This window comes from Natator depressus, chromosome 11 (genome assembly GCF_965152275.1).
Source record: "Natator depressus isolate rNatDep1 chromosome 11, rNatDep2.hap1, whole genome shotgun sequence".
NCBI lineage: Eukaryota > Metazoa > Chordata > Testudines > Cheloniidae > Natator > Natator depressus.
Genome location: NC_134244.1, coordinates 44,314,903 through 44,337,802, shown reverse-complemented (window position 1 = coordinate 44,337,802; position 22,900 = coordinate 44,314,903). Strand labels below are relative to the sequence as shown.

The 22,900-nt window shown below is 41.7% G+C and overlaps 1 protein-coding gene across 4 annotated transcripts in view; it reads right to left on the bottom strand.

Moving 5' to 3' along the window:
• Positions 1–22,900, bottom strand: part of OSBPL6 (oxysterol binding protein like 6) — a 247,104-nt gene that overhangs the window by 88,530 nt on the left and 135,674 nt on the right. For 3 of the 4 annotated variants that reach the window (XM_074967668.1, XM_074967670.1, XM_074967672.1), the window contains 3 exons: positions 21,648–21,722; positions 17,631–17,796; positions 4,242–4,372 (listed from right to left, as the gene is read on the bottom strand). In XM_074967668.1, the coding sequence (XP_074823769.1) occupies positions 4,242–4,372; positions 17,631–17,796; positions 21,648–21,722 (372 nt within the window). The remainder of the gene's footprint in view (positions 1–4,241; positions 4,373–17,630; positions 17,797–21,647; positions 21,723–22,900) is intronic. The other variant, XM_074967671.1, reaches the window with a different exon arrangement.

Below are 22,900 nucleotides of genomic sequence, written 5' to 3'. Positions count from 1 at the left end.
CACACATACAGATTTTTGATATACTGGGCAACACCTCGTCCCTTTTTTCCCTGCCTGTCCTTCCTGAGCAAGCTGTACCCTTCTATACCAATATTCCAATCAAGTCAGTAATATGGGGGGTTATAATTTATTTGGAAAATGTGCATTTAACTGCATAAAGATAGTACAGTTCCTCTTTGGAGCCATTCAATTCTATTGGGTCTAGCAGAATATGAATTTTAATACTTTCTTTAAAAAACTCTTTTTCCTTTCCTGCATACTGTATCTGATGGAAGGTTGGAAACTTCAGTAGGGGAAGGCTAAATTTGATTTCAGCTGCATAAACATACAGCTAGACAAATCAAGAAGGCCCGTTGTAAATCGTATATATGTGGGAAGGGTTTTTTGTTTTTTTAAGCTAGACACATCAGTAGCCATCCCCACCCAGATAGATGAAGTCTCTCAGAAAATTAAAACAGTGGGATCCCTGAGTGAGGGGGACAGCTCTTTCTGCTCACGACCTGGCAGTATTATACCTCCTTCCCTATACCACCTCTCCCCATGCCGTCCTCCATAGGATAGGATCCCTGGGCAGGGGTATCTTGCTCACCCACTCCCTACCCATAGATGGGATGCTCTTTAGTGGTCACTTCAAGAGCCTGTGTGAAGAATAGTCACAGGAATCTGCAAGGGGCTAGATGCCTCAGTAAGAAGGCTGTAGAGCAGGGGTAGGCAACCTATGGCATGCGTGCCAAAGGCAGCATGCGAGCTGATTTTCAGTGGCCACTCACACTGCCCGGGTCTTGGCCACCTCTCCGGGGGGCTCTGCATTTTAATTTAATTTTAAATTAAGCTTCTTAAACATTTTAAAAACCTTATTTACTTTACATACAACAATAGTTTAGTTATATATTATAGACTTATAGAAAGAGACCTTCTAAAAACGTTAAAATGTATTACTGGCATGCGAAACCTTAAATTAGAGTGAATAAATGAAGACTCAGCACACCACTCTGAAAGGTTGCCGACCCCTGCTCTAGAGAATAGCAGTAATTTGTGTTATCGGTATCTTTACAATCTTAACTGTTTCCTGACCATAGGATACACATAGGGAGTTCTTCACCCCTTTTCCCTATAACTATGCCTCCTTTTTCTTTCTCACCCTGGTATCTGCACAGCATATGCCCAAACTCCACCATACATTCTATACTCCCCTCCTTTTCATCCTCTCATGCTGAAGGGAAAGACAGGAGAAACATAAGCAGTTGCAGAATGTGAGAGGCTATGCCTCCAAGTCAGCAGTACGGAAATGAACGTGTGCATGAAAACACATCTATTCAGATCAAACTGATATATTTGAATGCATGTGTTCATTTCAAGACACTGTGTGCATTCAAAGCCTCATGAATAAACTAATAACAAAGGAATTCAATTGACTCAAACCCATGGTATTCATTAATTTTTCTTTTTTGGGTTTGTTTGTAAGATTCAACCAGCTATAGGTTAGCCAAAGTGCATACTGTATATAAGTATAGAAATATACACGCACAACAGTGGTGAACTCAAGAAGTTTAAAGCACATTCTGTACTGCTTCCTCTCATCTTCCCCCACCCCCACCCCAACATGAATCACCGGTTGCTTCAGAGCTGATCTGTACATATCCAGGGACTCATTACTAAGACTAGAACTGGGCATGGAAAAAATTTGCTCTCTTGAACTTTATTTATAAATATACATGGAATGTGGATAATAAAAATGTGTAAGTGTGGGAGAGAAACTATGAGCGTCAAATTCTTTTTCTTCTGCTTCTTTTAAAAATGTATCTGGATTTAGTGCAGTGGTTCTCAAACTTTTGTACTGGTGACCCCTTTCACAAAGCAAGCCTCTGTGTGTGACCACATTTAACACCATTATAAATGCTGGAGGCAAAGTGGGGTTTGGGGTGGAGGTTGACAGCTCACAACCTGCCATGTAATAACCTCGTGACACCCTGAGGGGTCCTGGGCCCCAGTTTGAGAACCCCTGATTTAGTGTTTGAGACAGCTGCTAGAGTGAGAGCTCTAAAGACTGAAGTCCTTCGTTTATCAGTAAAACAGACATTACACAGTTTGAGTTTCCCCCTCACATAAACCTGAACTGGAAATATCACCAATAGGAAAGGAAAATTAGTTCGATTTCCATTTCCTCTCCCCTGAGACCATCCATCAGAATTTCCCATTGTCACAATGACTTTTGTTAAGAGGACACCCGGATTGTAGGAACTAGAATGAGAGGCCATCAACCCATTTCACAGCATACAGCTATAAGTCACTAATGATGTGGGTTGGATTTGTATCAGAGACCCAGAAGAGAAACATTCCTTATTAGAGCTGAGTAAATAATTGATTTTTTAGGTCAAAGGCCAAACCAAAAAAAAAATTCTGAAAAAAAAATTTGGTTCTTTTAGAACTGAAGCTGAATTTTTCCCCTCACTGAAACAAAAATAGATAAAATTTCAAAACAAAATGTTGAGTCAAAACAACATTTCGAAACAAAATGGTTCATTTAGAAAATGTCAGCACGAACCATTTTCACTTTAACAAAATTCCCTTCATTTCTTTATTTGGCGAAAATTGTTCACCAAATTCTACCTGAAATTACAAATAGTTTTGATAACCCTGAAATGGCTTTTTTTGGCAAATTTACTATGTGGCCAAAAAATTGTACCCTTCTCCTGTCCCATTATCTTTATATCTACGTAACACTACAAATCTTACAGTGGAAAGATAACAGTTTAGGAAACTACATGTAAACCTGGGTAAATTACAGTTTGCATTTAAACTTGCATGTTCTTTTCTATTTCTTACATGCTTAGTGTTCCCTGCTAGTCCATGTTTCTTCAGAGTGAAGGCAACAGAATAATACCATAGGCCCTGATTACCCTTGAAAAACTAGGTACCTCTTCTTGACCCATGAATTCCAGAAGTGGGATTATTTTGCAAGCTGAGGAAATAAGTCAGACTGAATTGATTTAACGTATACTTTCTTATTCCTGTATTACATAAACTGAACCTGGTTTTCAGATTACATTTTTAGAATTACGATACTTAGTAAAGAGCCTATTAACCAGATTGGTTTTTAGTGAAAGATTTTCAAAAGCACTCAGCAATGGCCAAACTCTGCTCCCACTGAAGTCACTGGTAAAACTCCCTTTGACATCAGTGGGAGCACAGTTTGGCCAACGCCAAGTGCTTTTGGAAATCCCACCTTAAAGTTACACAATCAATATACTGCAATTAAACTTCATTAACATTGGTTTGCAGGAAGCTAGGAATAGCAAGAAATCTAATCCCTGGATGCTCATACATGTAAAATGCTCACTTTGTTGCCTATGATCATTTTTGCAATTGGAGTAATGGATTTATGGAATGTATCTGTGAATGTTCATTCATCATTTTTAAATTAATGTAGGAAAACTGAATAAAAATAACCTTGAATGTGCTGTCAGTGGTTTTAAGAAATATATCTAAGATTTTCATATAAAATATTTCATACCTCAGATCTAGCTCAGACACTAAACACAATGAACACACACAAGGAAATAAGAGACACTTAATCTTTCACATCTACATTTCTTAGTTTTCTTGGGACTCATTCATATTGCTCCAGCTCTCTAACACATTTGCAACAAAAAGCCAAGGGTAAAGAAGCAGGTTTGAATTTACCACTAACACATTTTGTTATTTAATTTTTAATGAGAAAATATTTGGCTGCAAGATTTGACATTTTCCATGCCATCTCTGGAAGTGTATACAAATACAGAGGGGTAGCTGCGTTAGTCTGGATCTGTAAAAGCAGCAAAGGGTCCTGTGGCACCTTATGGACTAACGGACATACTGGAGCATAACTTTCATGGGTGAATACCCACTTCGTCGGATGCATGTAGTGGAAATTTCCAGAGGCAGGTATAAATATGCAAGCAAAAATCAGGCTAGGGATAACGAAGTTAGTTCAATCAGGGAGGATGAGGCCCTCTTCTAGCAGTTGAGGTGTGAACACCATAGGAGAAGAAACTGCTTTTGTAGTTGGCTAGCCATACACAGTCTTTTTTGTTTAATCCTGAGCTGATGGGATCATCTCGTGCACACCAGTTTGGAGACCACTGTGTTAGTCTATAAGGTGCCACAGGACTCTTTGCCGCTTATACAAATACAGTATAGAAAACAGGCATTTGGCAAGTCATAGAATTCCACATGTGCTTGAAATCAAAGCAAGGGCATACCTGAGAAAGTGATTGTCTGAGACGTGTTATTTGTGAATTGTGGCCTGCAACGTCCTGTTCTGAAACCATCTGCTTAAGCTTCTCCTTCTCAATAGCTATGCTGTTAAAGGCAGACTTCAAAAGAGAATGAACTGGGGGAAAGAAAAAACAAATATTTCCTGAGACAAAGTACCACACCTTGCTTGTAATCAATAATAAAGGTTGTGAACCCCCCCCCCCCCCAAAATTTACAGAAATAAGAAACTAAGGCCCAAATTTTCAAGAGGTCATGGCCAAGTAGATTGCACACATGCATCAGTTGAGTTTGGCACGCACACACAATGTGAGTGTGCACATATACTTGTCTTATGTGCACATATTGGTGGTTGTGCACATGCAAGTTGGGTATGTGTAAAAGTGTGCGTGTTCTTTTGAATATTTGGGCCTAAAGCTGTTTTTCCCCCCTCTTTGTAAAGCAAATTAGTCTGTTCCTTAATTTTTCTCTGCAAATAGTGTAGTATGTATGTCATTTCTGCATTTATGTTCTGCAGTGATTTAATACTGCATTAATAAAGAGGATTACTTTGATCTTGAAACAGAAACTTTGATGATCTAACACTGTGGAGGGAAGCAGTGGGTAGTATGTTTTTCCCATTTTATGTATTAGCCAACATTACAGTACACAGAGCCCATACAACGTAAGTTGTGTAAGACTGTTTGCAGCTCATGTGTCACTGCTGCATAAACATCACTGCATGGTGTTACAGTGTGATTATTTCAAATCCAATTATTTAAAGCCTTCGTTCAAAACAAACAAGCAAACAAACATATAAAAGGAAATCCATCAATAGGAAAAAAAACTCCTCTGGTCATTGCTAAATGTGGTTTGGCCATGCATTCCTTGCTATTAGAAACGCCCTTGTGTTTTTCAAAAAACCCTTTAAAATAAAACAATTTCTTTTTCATTAAGTATATTCAACACTTGAAATAATCAGCCCATGTGCTCAGAAATGGAACATTAAAATATGAGAAACATTTCTGAATGACAGTTTTGACAATTTCAACAAAGAAACACAAAGGATGAAGAAAAATAAACTTTGACCTTTCCCATACATAGTATGCCGCTATGTTTTTCTTTAAAATGCTGTTCCTTTTTTGGAATTACGAAACATTAAGGAATAAAAACCTTTTTTCAAGCAAATTCTGCCTCTCATCCCTTACCTCTCCCCAATTTTTATAGGGTTTTTTAATTTTAGCCCCCTAGATTTGAAGTATAGAATCAAGAAATACAAAGTGACTACTGAAACCTTACTAATTAGACAAGAATCACTGAAATGTTCACTGCTTCCTCATTCACATTCTTGAAGACGGAATAAAATGCAATGCTAACTGCTCCTGTGTGAGCTTAAAAAGCTCCCTTTCCTTCTCTTCATGGAAGCGTTTTCCTTCGTTAAACACTTGTACTTCTCCATATTTCTGTAAATATTGACATTATTATCTCTCTTTAAAATAAATCTTACAGATTTCTAAATGTTTATTCCCGTTCAGATAGAAAGCTCGTGATCTTAAATCTTAGCTTTGTTCATCCCAAATTTTTATGACCATTCTGAAAAATGTGACCCAAAATGTGGGTGTTACATATGGCCAAATTCTCCGCCTCATAAATGGAGACAATTCCATTGAATTCATTATTCTCACTTACATCAGCAATAAATTTAATCTGGTATTTGTAAATACATTTATCATTTTATGATCAAATTATACACAAATCATTGCATATTAAAACAGAATTGCCTAAAAATGCATGTAATCTCAGTTCAAAATGTACATTTTATATCAGGTGCATCAAGTTCATTTTGTGGACCTGGCTACAGACACCATCAATTATGGTCCCTGCAAGTACAAAGTTCAGTACTTGGGACATATTTTTTGTGTGAAATGAGTTCAACATATTTCAAGTCTCCCTCCCTTTCCCCGCCCTCCCCCACGAGTTTCAAACATACTCTTCTTTTAGAGGAATAATTCACACACCCCTTTGCTTACTGCAGGTCCCGTGAGCTTGCTAACACGATAAACCAGCCAGCCCCAGACTTACTGATTTATCTAGTAAAATGTTTTCAGTTATGTTGGGGCCCAATCCAGCGCCTACTGAAGTCAATGGGAGTCTTTGCATTGATTTCAATGGATACTGGATCAGGCCTTTAATTTAATTGCTTGTGTGACCCTAAGAACTCCCCCAATGCCAACTGGCAAGGGGGTTATAAGAATATCCTGATCCTGGTAGGTAAATTCTGGTTCCCCAAAGACTGTCATAGAATCACAGAAATTTAGGACTGGAAGGGACCTTGATAGGCCATCTGGTCCAGTCCCCGGCACTGAGGCAGGACTAGGTATTATATAAATCATTCCTGATAGGTGTTCCTCATTGGAGATTTCTAAGAACAGGTTAGATGGCGATTCCACAACCTCCCTATGTAATTTGTTCTAGTGCTTAGCAACCCTTACAATTAGGAAGTTTTTCCTAACATCTAACATAAATCTTCCCTGCTGCAATTTAAGCCCATTACTTCTTTTCCTGCCCTCAGTAGTTAAGGAGAACAATTTATTACTGTGGCAAGGTGGACTAGGGCCAGAGGCCCCCTGCTGGAGGCCTTGCTGCCTTGCATCATCCTGTCCCAGAATAGAGCAGTGAGAAGTCCTCCAAGCAGTCTACAGTAGCTGCAAAAGCCAATCAGAGGGGCTGCTGCAGTGACCAATAAGGATTCAGAAGACCCAGATAAAAGGCAAGCAGCAGAACAGAGCCTTCAGTTGCTGTGCAGAGTTTGAAGAGAGAAGACAGGCTGGCTGGCAGAGCGGCAGGACCAGCAGGTCACTGTGTGCAGGGTGAAGCCCAGTGGGACTGAGCACAGAAGCTGTGCAGGCCAGCGAGGGTACCAATATGGGCCCTGCTGGACTGGTTGAAGACTAAGCCCAGGGAAGCCTGCTGAAACACCACCAGCTGTGGGTACTGAGATGGGCCCTGGCTTGGTGGTTGAAGAAGGCAGTGCCTTTGGGAGAAGCCTTAGCACTACGGCCCCACACCAGAGCTAAGATAAGAACTTGGACTGTATACCCCAGAAGGGGGGACAGTATATGTGGCTCAGCTGCAGGGCTGAGTCACTGAAGACCCGCCAAGAGAACCATCAGCTGGAGGAAGGAGGTTCTCACGAAAGGGAGGTGCCACCCCGATGTAAGAACTAAAACCAAAAACAGGCTCACACCCCACCAACGGGGGGGCCGCCTGCGAGAGGTGGGTGCCGCCCCATGAAAAAGACTGTGATTGCAGGCATATCGGCCAAAGAAAGGAGGTGCTCACAAGGGACAGGTGCCAACCCGGTTACAATTACCCTCCTCTTTATAACAACCTTTTACATACTTGATGACTGCTATCATGTCCCCCCTCAGTCTTCTCTTCTCCAGACAAAACAAACCCAATTTTTTCAGTCTTCCCTCATAAGTCATGTTTTCTAAACCGTTAATATTTTTTTTGTTCTCCTCTGGACTTTTGCCAATTTGTCCACACCTTTCCCGAAGTGTAGTGCCCAGAACTAGCCACAGAACTCCAGCTGAGGCCTGATCAATGATGAAGAATTACTTCTCATGTCTTGCTCACAACACTCCTGCTAATACATCCCAGAATGATATTTGCTTTATTTGCAACGGTATTACATTGTTGACTTATATTTAGTTTGTGATCCTCTATAACCCCCAGTACTCCTTCCTCAGCAGTCATTTCCCATTTTGTATTTGTGCAATTGATTATTCCTTCTTAAGTGTAGTACTTTGCATTTGTCCGTATTGAATTTTATCCTCTTTATTTCAGACCATTTCTCCAGTTTGCCAAGGCCATTTTGAAATCATGTGAGATCTCAAGTGAAAACCAGGGTCATGCTGGTCATTAATATCATTGTGAAATGTATTAACTCATATTATATAAGGAGTTATGTACGTTTACCTGAAACATGCTCCTAAGGTCTGTATCAAGGCAAGTTTTCTGTCAGACAAAAGATGGTTATTCACCTGTCTTCTGGCATGTAAATTAAGCATTGTAAGTTAACACAATGGAGAGTCATTTACAAAGGAAATCAATGGGTGAGGGGAGGGTGAGTGTGAAATTAACTGGGAGGCAGCACACACGAGAATAAGCTACTGGAGTCATCCTGACTGAGGTACAGACAATGAACTTCTGGAGATATAAGGAGAAGGCAAGGATGACATCCCTTGAGCCTGCACCAAGGAAATAATCAGGCAATGTAATTACATTCATGAAAATGGGATCACAACATACCCTGGTTGGAAACACTGCAAAGGATATTTGGGTGAGATAAACTTCTATAGACAGGAGGTTAGCCTGTTAAGTTTAGTGTCTAGAAATTGTTATGATTTTGATTTATATGTAATCTTTTTTTTCCATAATCCTTACTCATTATGTCTTGAATCTCAAATCTTTGATGATAATCTTATCTTCACTATAAATATCTGAGTTCTTCGGCATTACACAAGGAGCTGATCCTGAGTTTAATCATACAAGCTGGTGTGTGCACTGTTCCTTTGTGGACAGCAGATCTGATATTGCTGTGAGTGTACAGTAGATGAGGGGCTGGCCACTACAGAGGGATGCTCCCAGGGGACTGAGGGACCAAGGTATACCTATTGTTAACCTGAAAATCACACATAGGAGTGGCAGAGTCCAGAGGAGATTGTTTGGGTGGCTAACAGGCTGGTGATGTCAGGGAGCTGACACCAAATTAAGCTCAAGCAAGTCTTCCTCTTGCTGGAGGCAGTGGGTAACAAGGTGACTCTCAATTCTCGGTACCCTGAAAACCACCACAGAAAAGAGTCCAGGAGAGCTGGCTGTATTTTAAAGAGCCTTATTGAGGGCGCAGGAACAAACCATCCTGATGTGCAGAAAGAATAGCAAATATGGCAGGCAACCAGCTTGGCTTAACAGAGAAATCTTCAGTGAGCTTAAACACAAAAAGGAAGCTTACAAGAAGTGGAAACTTTGACAGATGACTAGGGAGGAGTGTATAAAAAAAAAAGTGCTTGAGCATGCAAGGGTGTAATCAGGAAGGCCAAAGCACAATTGGAGTTGCAGCTAGCAAGGGATATGAAGGGTAACAAGAAGGGTTTCTACACGTATGTTAGCAACAAGAAAGCGGCCAGGGAAAGTGTGGGCCCCTTACTGAATGGGGGAGGCAACCTAGTGACAGATGTGGGAAATGCTGAAGAACTCAGTGCTTTCTTTGCCTCAGTCTTCACAGACAAGGTCAACTCCCAGACGGCTGCACTGGGCAGAACAGTATGGGGAGGAGGTGAGCAGCCCTCAGTGGTGAAAGAACAGGTTAAGAACTATTTAGAAAAGCTGGACATGCACAAGTCCATGAGTCCGGCTCTAATGCATCTGAGGGTGCTGAGGGAGTTGGTTGAATGTGATTGCAGAACCATTGGACGTTATCTTTGAAAACTCAGGGTGATTAGGGGAGCCCCGGACGATTGGAAAAAGGCTAATGTAGTGCCCATCTTTTAAAAAAGGAAGAAGGAGAATCCTGGGAACTACAGACCAGTCAGCCTCACCTCAGTCCCTGGAAAAATCATGGAGCAGGTCCTCAAGGAATCAATTCTGAAGCACTTAGAGGAGAGGAAAGTGATCAGGAACAGTCAGCATGGATTCACCAAGGGCTAGTCATGCCTGACTAATCTAATTGCCTTCTGTGACGAGATAACTGGCTCTGTGGATGAGGGGAAAGCAGTGGACGTGTTGTTCCTTGACTTTAGCAAAGCTTTTGACATGGTCTCCCACAGGATTCTTGCCAGCAAGTTAAAGAAGTATGGGCTGGATGAATGGACGATAAGGTGGATAGAAAGCTGGCTAGCTTGTCGGGCTCAACGGGTAGCGATCAATGGCTCCATGTCTAGTTGGCAGCCGATATCAAGCAGAGTACCCCAGGGGTCGGTTCTGGGGCCAGTTTTGTTCAACTCTTCATTAATGCTTTGGATGATGGGATGGATTGCACCCTCAGCAAGTTCGTGGATGACACTAAGCTGGGTGGAGAGGTAGATACGCTGGAGGGTAGGGATAGGGTCCAGAGTGACCTGGACTAATTGGAGGATTGGGCCAAAAGAAATCTGATGAGGTTCAACAAAGACAAGTGCAGAGTCCTGTACTTAGGATGGAAGAATCCCATGCACTGCTACAGGCTGGGGACCAACTGGCTAAGCGACAGTTCTGCAGAAATGGACCTGGGGATTACAGTGGACAAGAAGCTGGATATGAGTCAACAATGTGCCCTTGTTGCCAAGAAGGCTAACTGCATATTTGGCGGCATTAGTAGGAGCATTGCCAGCAGATCGAGGGATGTGATTATTCCCCTGTATTCGGCACTGGTGAGGCCACATCTGCAGTACTGCGTCCAGTTTTGGGGCCCTCATTACAGAAAGCATGTGAATAAATTGGAGAGAGGCCAGTGGAGGGCAATGAAAATGATTAGGGGACTGGGGCACGTGACTTATGAGGAGAGGCTGAGGGAACGGGGCTTATTTAGTCTGCAGAAGAGAAGAGTGAGGGGGGATTTGATAGCAGCCTTCAACTAGCTGAAGGGGGGTTCCCAGGAGGATGGAGCTAGGCTGTTCTCAGTGGTGGCAGACGACAGAACAAGGAGCAATGGTCTCAAGTTGCACTGGGGGAGATCTAGGCTGGATATTAGAAAACACTATTTCACTAGGAGGGTAGTGAAGCCCTGGAATGGGTTACCTAGGGAGGTGGTGGAATCTCCACCCTTAGAGGTTTTTAAGGTGTGAAAGTAGAATGAATTATATTGAAATTATAATTCATTAAAGAAATGCTACTTGAAGGGTTTGTTGAAATATAGTTGTCAGGAAGAGAAACATTAAGGACTGTGAGACAATGGGTCCTCAAACTAATTAACTTAGAGCTCCTTCTGAGCTAGGAGATTGGTAAACGTTAGTATGCAAATAAGATATATATGTATATTTGTCAGTTTCTGCTTTCTTTTGTCTCTTAGGTTAAATTGGCTTTGGCTTAGCTGTATAAATAAGTTATCTTGAGCCTCAGTGGGGGGCTCACATCTGGGTGCATTGGCAAAGCACTTTGATAATAAACAGAGTGGTCTGACAAATTATGTGAGTTCTGAATCTGACTTTGACAATTTGGAGGTTCCACCGAGATGGCAACTATCTTCACTGGGGCCGTGTGACTCCTGACTGTTCTTAGGACGGCCGTGGCAAGCTGGCACCTGGGCATTTGGCCCGAGTGGTCCTCCGCCAGAACGGAAGGGTACATGACCACAGTGACGTCTACGCTATCGAACCTGTTGGTTCCCACTCTGTTCTGGTAGGGATCCCGGGATCTGACATCAGGAATCTGGTCAGGTAATTATTTCTGTGTTTTGTCCGGACTGAGGACTGTCTTGTCTCTGTGTCTATTCGTCCCCCCTGTGGTGTGTTTGAGTCTGGGCACTGTCTCCGTCCGGGGATTGGCTGACCAAAGGGTTCCTCTCCCCACGGTCGGAGTGAGTGAAATCTGCACAATCGCAGCCGCACCGCGCCTTGGGTAAAACCCTTCGTGTGAAAGCAAGGGCGACTGAGGCAGTAGCCTGTGGGCTCCTTTTGTGTGTTGCACCGGGCATCACTCTGACGAACCCGACTTTCCTTCTTGTGTGATTGGTGTGTAAAGTCGTCCTGTATGGGTAACCAGACGTCTAAGTCAGGACAGTTCCCTAAAGGAACGCCGGCTCAGTTTATGTATTTTAGGAAGAGTCCGGACTCCTGTAAATTTCTGGAAAAATAGTCTAGGCTAAGGGGGTGAGGTAGAGTGGCTACTACCACCACTACGCTTCTGTCCCCAGAAGCCTTTACAGCTATTCTGAGGGAATATGGGCCCTTTTCCCACAGAAATGGTCTATAAGGGACTGCTGCAGGCAGAGAGAGAATCTGATCAAAATTATTTGACTATTGGGTAATGTAATCAATCACTAAAGGATATAAGGGGTTTCTATTGGAACTTAACTTGGCTGCTCCTGGTTGTGTCTAGTTGTACAAGATGGAAGTGTAATAGAGGTACAGTTGTGTAAAAGAGTAATCACAGCACAAGGGATGTTAGGCAAAAGAGAATTTTGTGTGTGTGTATAGTGCTAAAATCTGAAGCTGTGTCTCCGCTATTACCTGAGAATAAACTTATAGCTTGGTACAGCAGAGAAACTATTGCAAACATGGTCTGTTGCACAAGAGGGAAAACTGAAGTACACCACCTCATGAATTTCATAAATGACCAGTGAGTGGGATAATTCACTAGCCTGACTATAGAACAGCCTGACTATAGAACAAAATAAGGACAGCCTGGAGGTAATTCTTCTGTTTTTCCTGCAATTAGCAAGGAAATTTGTAAAAGAAAGTGGTATTATTAATTATTATTATTATTATTATTAAGCAATAATCTGTCCCCACCGGGGGGGGGTGGGGTGGTGGAAATTGTTTCTTTTGTTTTTAGAGTCTACAAGCAAGCTGGCGCCAGCGGAAGAATAACTCAGAATACCATGGATCTATGTTTTGTGTTTGTCTGTGGTGTTTGTCTTGTTGCTAGCATTCCTGTGTTTTAATGAACAGAAAACCTCATGACATGGGTGGGAGATGTGTATGGGAATGCAAAAGGCTAACTCAGGAGAATCCCAAAATTCAGTGGCCACTGTTAGGATCTTGGGACAAAGACCAAGTAGACGTCTTAAAAGACAAACTCGGCCAACCTACAACTAAATTGGCAAAAGGAGAAGTTGATTGTTTCATGCAGTGGTGGGAAGAGGCAAATCATAGGTGGACAGAATCAAAACTTGCCTCTCTCAAAGATTCTGGCTTCTATCCCACCAGATGCAACTCATTTTACTGTTGTTGATTTGTGCTCTGCTTTCTTTTCTCTCCCGGTTCACCCTGACTCCCAGTTCCCGTTTGCCTTTTCTTACAAGGGGCAACAGTACACATGGACCACACTGCCCCAGGGGTATACTGAAAGCCTGTCATATTTTTCCCAAGCATTAGCCCGAGACCTTGCTGACCTTGTTTTTCTGTCCAGGTCCACACTAGTCCAATATGTAGATGATCTACTCCTCTGTTCCCCTTCATTGTCTGCCTCTGAAACTGACTCTTTAGTGCTCCTTACTGCCTTAGCAAATAAGGCTCACAAAGCTTCTCACTCTAAACTACAACTCTGTCAAGCTTCTGTCACATACCTTGGCTTTCTCCTCTCCCAGGGTTCCTGTGCACTTTCTCCCACCCACGTCCAAGCTATCCTTAGCTTTCCCCGACCCCGCTCCCCACACCAGGTCCAGAAGTTTTTAGGCATGGCTGGATTTTGCAGACAATGGATTCCCCAATACGCCTCCCTTGCAAAACCTCTCCAGGAACTCACTCGATTCTCTGTGCTTGACCCCATGCCGTGGCCCCCTGAGGCCAATTCTGCCTTTGTTTCCCTCAAACAGGGTTTGGCTTCTGCCCCTGCCGTAGGGCTGCCTGACTATTCTAAGCCTTTTACCCTTTTCTGCCACGAACAATCTGGGTGTGCGCTTGGAGTTCTCACTCAGATGCATGGAGAAAAGAACCGCCCAGTGGCTTATTTCTCTGCCACTTTAGACCCTGTTGCCTAAGGCTTACACCCCTGCCTGCGGGCTGTGGCTGCTGCAGCGCACCTAGTCGAAATGTCTGATTCCCTTGTTCTCCGCTCTCCTCTTACCCTCCTGGTCCCTCACTGACCTCACCCTGCTTCAAGACTCTGCCCCAGAAACCGAGAAAGAATCCTGGGTTGCCCAAGGTTGCTCTCTACATCCCGATTCCTTTTGGCGCTCGCCTACTGGCGCCTTTGTAGCCCCCTTTTCACTTTACCCGTCTCTGGCCACCCTGCTACACGGTGTTTCGCATGTCGGAAAGGAGGGGATGGTCTCTGCTGTAACTAAGACAGGATGGTGGGCCCCCCCATTTTAGCTCTTGCAGCCCGCCACTGTGCAGCCTGTACCACAAAGCCATAATATTGGTAAACCTGTAAAAGTGGCCCAGGAGTTCCAGGGCCTGCCTCAAGCACCGTTCTTGCACAAATGCCTAAGTGTCGACAATATGAATTTATATTGGTTATGGTATGTTTATTCTCTGGTTGGATTGAAGCCTTTCCTTGTCGCAAGGCTGACTCACTGTCTGTTGCCAAATGTTTGTTTAAATCATATTATGCCTGCCAAGGGAATTCCTGCTACTCTGTCCAGTGATCAGGGTACACATTTTACTGGACAATTTGTTCAACACCTGGACCGTATGTTGCATATCAAACACCTGTTGCACTGTCCCTACCACCCACAGAGTGCAGGTGCAGTTGAAAGACGAAATGGTGTACTTAAGCCTATGCGAGCTATGACTCCCGTTCCAGATTTGAACTTGACTCACAGTGCGCGCCTTCAGTATTGCAAGGGACTAATGCAAGCTGTAAGTCACTTCCATTCACAGGTTCGAGTCGCCTGGCCCATGGAACCCACCTCCGATGCTTGCCACAACCTCGAGCCAGGTGATTGGGTCTACGTACGGCACCATCCTCGAAAGCACGCCTTGGAGCCCCGGCAGAAGGGTCCTCATCAGGTACTGCTTACTACACAGACGGCTGTTAGACTATCTGGCATCGCAGCGTGGATACATGCTTCACAGTGTAAAAAGGCACCATCCCCAGAGAACGAATCATCACCTCAGGACAACGCAGAGTCAACTTTGACTCCAGAAGACGACGTAGAGGAACAGTCTGCAATACCTTACAATCTACGCTCTCGTAAAGGTTGCCAGAAGCAGACGCTGTTCCTTGGCTGCTGGTATCTTATGGTCTGGGGAGACCACGATGACAATTCTTTTATCCAGCAGCAGGTGTGCATAGCTCAGACCCTTAATATTTCTAATTGCTGGGTCTGCAGCCACATCCCAGCCCACTCTCAAACTGGTGTTCCTGTCTGGCTATCCCACTCAAGTCCCCAGACCTCACTGGAGGGCCTCGTCCGTTTAACAAAATATGGATCAGCAATGACACTTGGGAAGCGGTGGGAATAAATGCAAGTAAATGGATAAGTGTGGTGGAGGGAAAAGGTCATTGGTGTTGGGTGCATAATAGGACAGGGCTGGATCTGGGGAAAAGCCGTTGCCTTCAGCATATTGTGGCCAATGGTGTATGGGATTATTCAAACAAAACTAAAAAGTGGTGGGCCGGGTATGGAGATATGAATTTTTTCTCAACCTGGGATCAAACAGAGAAATCAATCTCATGTTCCCCCTACAGTAACCTACAGAAAACAATACAATCTTTCAATGTCATGCAAATAACACCACTCCTCATAAGGAGAATTACCCTGTACCCTTTGGGGGATACTACTCCTCCTTTGCAAACACCTATATGACAAATGGGTGCAACCGACCCTTCCTGGTCTTAATAGGCCATCACTGGGTGTGTGGGACCAGAGCTTATACCGAACTAACAGCTAATTGGTCAGGAATCTGTTATCCCGCCTGACTCTTCCCACAATTCCGAGTGCTAGGAACCTTCCCTCGAGAACACCTCCGCAATTTCAGGCGAAAAAGAAGGGACTTAACAGATGCCCAATGGCACGTAAATAACATAAGCCCCTTAACCTGGGAAGAGGCCACTGGCAGTTCCTTAATACCATTAGGGGGAGTAATACACCATACAAAAAGGCTCCTAAGGTTGCAACCCTGAGGGTACAGAGGTCAATGAATACTTGCAAAGTAATCTTTAGTGTGTAGACAACGGAAAAAGAACATTTCAAAACAAAAATATAGTGTACTTATAATCAGAAAAGTGTGTATAAAGCAGACTTTAGGCAGTTCAGTATTTCTTCCTTCTCAACGGCCTCCAGTTGTTTTCTGTGCTTATAACTAAAGAGAGATTATTTTTTCCTAACTCTGGCTCTGCAAATTCTATGTGGGAAATTTTCAAACAAGCACCTTTGTGCTTTTCTCCCACACTGCCCCTCAAGCTTGGGAGAAGCTCCTTGTAAACATCCACAAAACTAACTCCTTATCCTCCTCTGCCAGGAAGCCTACAAAACTTGACCAATCAATAGGCTGCTAATGTGCTGAAACCACAGTCTAACATGGTAACCGATATTGTCTCATTATTTCCCCCCAATCTGGGTATATCCATCTTTTGTCTTATACTTAGATTGTAAGCTGTTTGGGGCAGGGACTTTTTTGTTCTATGTTGGTTCAGCACATAGCACAATAGGGTCCTGGTCCATGACTGGGGCTCCTAAGTGCTACAGTAATATAAATAATAAAATCAGATTATTCTTTCTACCTTTTACCTTATCACCGGTAATAAAGATTCTACAATGAGAACTAAGCAGAGACACTGGAAAAGGTGAGCAAGGCACAATGCAATCCAGCTCATTTTTCCATAGAGATAAATAGATCTGGTTTTCAAACAAGCTTAATTCATCCCATTCCTGATTTTCATTAAATGTCTCCAAAAGTGGAATGCCCCAAAACAGTGATATTTGTTGCTGTCTGAATCTCTAACAAACTGTTCTTTGATGCACTTTGAACATCATTCAATCTTAACCCATTCAGCATTGCGTGTGAATTCTGTAGACAGAGGCAAAAATAAATAACACTAAAAGATATTGTAAATTATATAGTATTACACACAAGACAGAGAAATGGCCACAGTGCGTGTATGACAATAGCCACAACAGTATGTGCATTAATAAGCTATTAGTAAATGGCTTAGGTGCGAAATATGAGGCAAGATCTTTCAACCACCTGAGAAGGGCATCAATTCCTGCACATGCTGGTGTGGCTTATGTATGACTCCTTCATTTTATATTTCACTATTTTAAAACCCTTTTTAAAAACTTAAATTTTCAGCCTACAAGCCAGTCATTCATTGGTGATACAATGTAACATTTCTGAAATCCATTCTTGTACGAGCAGGACCTTTTATAACTTCCACTGGTGTGTCATGCATAAAGTTGTACAAGATCGTTAGAGACAGTGGAATTTCATTTATCTTAGGGGAAAGAACACAGGTTTCTATAAAAAGGAAAAAATGTGTGCAAATTCAGCCAAGTTTTGCAAGCCCCTGTAATGGTTCAGGAGGTTCACAAAATCTCCAGTGACATAGGATTCACCCATCCCTATATATGTACCTGATGCATAGAAAATATTTTAAAAATTAAACCTATATGATCTTCATCTGAACCAGATTTGGATAAAAGATTTTGATATAATTTATATTTGATCCAGACAAAAGTTCTAACCATGAATAGTGTAAATGTAAATATAGCAGTTTTTGTAAGATGCAGATTGTACATTTTTAGTTACCTTTCTGTGCCATGAGGCAAAACTCTTCTTGAAGTTTGATGTACTCCATGGAGCATTCCAAGGGGTCAGCTACCTGGCTTGGGGGAGTCTGAAATTCGATGTCTGCACAAAGATTGGGGTTGGATGAGTGCAGGCGAACCGGTGACATTGTAGCACTGAAAGGGACCTATGGGGAGATTCAACAACGAAAATAGCTACGGTATACGACTGTATCCACCTTCCACAGAATACACTGAATAAAAACATTACACACTTTATTCACAGAACAAAACACAATAGTTTCACTGTGAGAGATTTAAAAAATTATGAGAATATATATCTTTTAGTGTCTCAAGTTTCAGTAGTTGTACAAAATTCGCCAGGTCTCTTAAAATCCTTCAGTGAAACATAGACAAGTGATAGAGAGAGAGAGAGAGGGGTGATAGCTAATGCGAGAGAGAAAGATGCACTTTAGCTCTAACTATAGCATTTACACTAACATAGCATTTCATAAGATTTGCAGAGCGCTGGAAAATTAAACCACTAATGTTGCTTTACATTCTGACCTTTGGTATCCTATAAAGAATGATTTGGTGGTCATAATGCCAACATTTTAAATGTATTAGTTTCTCGATCAACCTGGAAATGTGGCTAAATATTCCCACAGAGAATATTATTTGCAGACTTTGAAGAGTGTTGGTAAACCCTGAGATTATTATTCAGTTCACTGAAAATCACTGTATAAATCATCTGCAGATCACACAATATAGAAAATCATGTAGGTTCTTTTTGTGTATGAATACTCTTTTTAACGAACAAAAACCCCTCATTTTCATTTAAAGCACAACTACTATAAAATTCAGTAAAAGAGATATTTTACCAAGTCATATTAAGTCTCTTGTATCAAACAGAACAAATATGCTTCTTTTCATTTATTATATATTTCCACTTTTCTTTCTCCCTCTGTATTTTTGCATATATAGTAAATGTGTGCATATATAATGTGTTTGTGTATTTTATCTACAATGTAGAGATATGTAACATTTGTGTATTATATAGTTGCATATATAATGGATGTGAAAAATCTCTATATACATATAGAGAGAGAATACTTTATTTACGTTGTATTACATTATATACACACATTTTTATATATACATATATATAAACATCTGATTCCTGGAGCCCAATTTTCAAACTTGAGTGTCAAAGTTAAGGCATTTAGAATCATATTTTGGCACTCAGATAAGAGTTAAACACTTAAATATCTATTTTAGGTGTTCATGCACTGATTAGATTCCTCAAATGCAGAAGCTGAAAACCCACATTCTAGAGTGTAATTTATGTATCCAAATATGAAAAATGGGCCCAAAATATAGGTTGTTTTCTGAAACTTCCTACAGAGCAGCAGGCAATATAAAAAGTCATATTACTATAGACTTTATCAACAGATTAGTTAAACTACCATAACACTAGCAATGGATCCTTAGTTTGTTAACTTGATTAGCTGACTGGGTTGGACAACAGCTTTTTTGACCTTTTCAGGGAACTGTGCCCAATCACTATACATTATATGTTTCTCACTCCCTGGTGGAATCCTTAAATAACTTTATCACATTTCATTCCACCCCTTGGTACACTATATCAGCGTATCTTCCTTCATTCACCCTTCCCAGATTTCCAAGTATCTACTGTGTGCAAAATAATGGTCTTGTAACACCTGTCTATTGCAAATTTAATTTCTCCTCTAAGCTCCTTTCACGTGTTCTTATTTTTAACTACGTAAACAGAGACAATTTTTCATCTGATTTTATTTTTAGGCTCACATAATGAACGATTTCTTTATTAACAGGGAACACAAAACAATCCCCTTTCTCCAGCAAACTGCAGCACTATCACAATCCATTCAGCAACCTTCCATTTTGTACTATGCTAACACCATTTCTCTCAACAGTTAACCAGAACTTCCCTATTTTACAAAGAGAGTCGGACGGTCGCGCTTCTTTTACAAAGCCTTTCATTTCTTAGGTCAGAGAACATAGTTGCAGAATCTCCTTGCTAAGAATTCTGTCAACCTATAATCACTCAAGCCCACCAGATGCTAGTATCCTCACAACAGAGAAAATAATGTAAATTAATCTCAAAGGCTTTACCACCTAGAGCTTAGAAAAATGTACAAGGCACACAGTGGCTATTAAGTTCCATCATAGACTGAGCAATTACACCCTAGAACAGGTGTAATTTTTTTCTCAATTTTTTCCATTCTATGGCCCCGTTACAGGAGATAAAAGGTTCAGGGCACTCATCCCATCTACTAGAAAGAAAGGAAAAGTAGCAATCTCACTGGATCTCTTCATGACCCCCAAGTTCAGAACCCCAACTCTAGAGCCTTGTACTTCAACTGGTCAGGCTGAAAAACAAGATATAAGAACAGGACCCTGCTGAAAACCAGATAATACATCTGAAATGAGGCTTCCTGGGTAAATAACATTTTAAAATGTCTCCTAGAATCAGCATTTGCATTTTTACAAGCATTTATAATCACACACTTTGCAGGAAATACCCATTTACATGAAAAAAATAAGTAGACACTTTGCTGACTGCTTGAGAGAACACTATACAGCCGTCAGAAATAAGGAAATAGCTGATTGACATGAACTCTGTTTGTTTCCTTCAGCAGAATTTCCAAGTTACTCTCAACAACATGAAAAAAACCACATTAAACCACATCTTTCATCCACCTTGGCTCCCAACAGACGAAGAAATACTGATTAAACTTTTCCTTATGTTTCTCATCACTAGCATCCTACACCTTCCTCTCCAATTCCCCTCATAACTGGGCACATATTTGTTCTTGGTCATTGCTGTTGTATTTATCATGTATTCTACTTTTTCTCTTTGCCTTCTCCCACCTATCCCTCTACAGTTTTCCTCACTCTGCTAAACATAACTTCAAATCTATCCACATTTCCTTTATTTACTTTAACCCAAGGCTTGAAATAACCACTCAGCCAGCATGAACAGTCATCCTTCCTGGGTAAGTACTGTCAGCTTTCACAGAATCTAAGCTTTTATTGTCAAAGGTAAGATGTTCCTAGCCCATAGGGTTGGGAAGAGAACCCTCCACATGTGACCTGAATGTAACTGATACAGCGCTGTATTCCTCAGTCTGCACAAACAGCAGCTTCCATGTCATGACTACTGTTGGGGTGAGCAGCTGCCACACTTAAGGTATGTCTGCTCGGCAATTAAAAACCCATGGCTTTCCCATGCCTGCTGACTTTGACTCTTGGCGCTTGGGCTACAGGGTTGTTTAATTGCAGTGTAAGTGTCTGGGCTCAGGCTGGAGCCCGAGCTCTAGGATCCTGCGGGGTGGGAGGGTCCCAGAACTTTGTCCAGTTAGTAGCTCTCATTTCCATTTCCCAACCCCATACTTTGTGTGAAGCAGTCATATGACTAACAAAATGAAACAGAGATACTAGTGGTAGTAATATGACTTTTTGGGATTATGAAATGTAAACAAAAAGTGTTTCAAATGAAAAAAGCTTGCCTTATATTATTAAAATATGCAATGGCATAACACAAGGAAATTTCATGCTGGGCTTAATAACAAGCCACCTCACTTCTGCTTTCTTGGTGTGTGCTGTTTTCAGAATTCTTTGATGGGATTACATCCTAGAAATTTATGGTTGCTTTTTTATTATTTATATTGTATATGTATACAGAATATGCCATAAATACTGAGGGAACAGGGCCCGATTCTAATATCACTTACACTGGTATAAAGAAGAAGTAATTCCTTTCAAGACAATGGGGTTACACTGATATACACCTGGTGTAAGTGATATAAGACCCAAGCTCATGAAATTTATTTTCACGCGTCAGGGTTGACTTCATCATTCACAAATGGCCTACCCAAAAGTGGGTAATGAGGACACCTGTAGGAAGTGCAGGTGATGTTCTCAGTATTGTTATTACATATTCAAGTTGTACAGCTTCCCATCTTTAAAACTATCCCTTGATTTTAAATCCACTCACTGTTGTAGCCACAGCTGCTGCTAGTCTCTGCCGGCGTCGTGTTGTGCTGAACTGGCCCTTCAGCGCTGGCCCTTCCTGACAGTGAAGGGGAGAAGAGACGGGAATAGAAAAAGAGAGGGGTAGGGAAGATGGGACATAGGAAGATGAAAAATGATCAGAGAACGGAAAGGGGAAGTCTTTAACTGGATTTTAATTTCACTAACTTCACATGTTCTCATGCATGTATGCCTGGGGCTTAAATAGCTAGTTATTTTGCTAAAATTATCTCCAGAGTAGTTAGACTAATACGTACTCACTAATGCTGAAAAATAAATTTCATTAACATTTTTTCATCGTCATAATGCAGTTATGGGATAGCAAAACAAAATGATACTATGGAATGGCAGAAAACACAAAATAAGAACTTAATATTTTGGGTCATCTGACCATCTATTATATGAATTTTATAGAGAGCATTTCATTCTGTTTGTGTACGTGCACTACGGTTTGTAAACTAGAAGCTTACGCAGCAGAATCATGGAATGTACAAGTGTATACTTGAGAGGTTGTTTGTCAATCTAAACATTTCTCTGTGGACAGTTCTAGCTCTCTTTGATTTCCTTCTCCATGTTTATTTGTTCAGTTTCCCTCTATCCAGCCACTAAGCTCCTCAACCTCTAATTCCTCCTTCTTCATGTTAATGAATGATGCAGTACAAAATTTCCGTTCATTTCTGTTCCATTGTGGCTCTTCAGAACAAATTAAATTACCTCAGGGTGAAGCAAGAGCAATGAAAATGATTTTTTTGACTAACAAATACACTGTTACAGGTTCATTTGAGCCACTGGGGCATCTCACAAGGCAAGCTACCTGAAGTCAACTGATGTCAAATTCAAGATGGCCACCTAGGCTTTAAATTACGCAAAAGTAAAACACCACAGTCTTCCGCTGAGTCAACCATAAAAGGATCGGTCATAGGTAGGCCTCTGACTAGACTAAGCTTTTTTCAGTTAAGGGAGGGGAGATTCTTTCTCCCCTGTCCCAGCCTACCCAAACTGCTTCCCAGAGGAGGATGCAGTCAGCCCTTTTATCTTGCTTGCTGGGCCCTGATTGGCTTCCACACCGTTCCGGCCTTTTTAGCTCCTGGAGGAGCAATTCTCAGTGGTTCCACAAGCAGCTGATCCTGGGTGGTGTCTCTCAACAGCTCTGGAGGTCTAAACATGCTTCTCTTTTTCCCCAAAAGGACACCGGCTTTGGGCAGGCAAGGCAAGGGA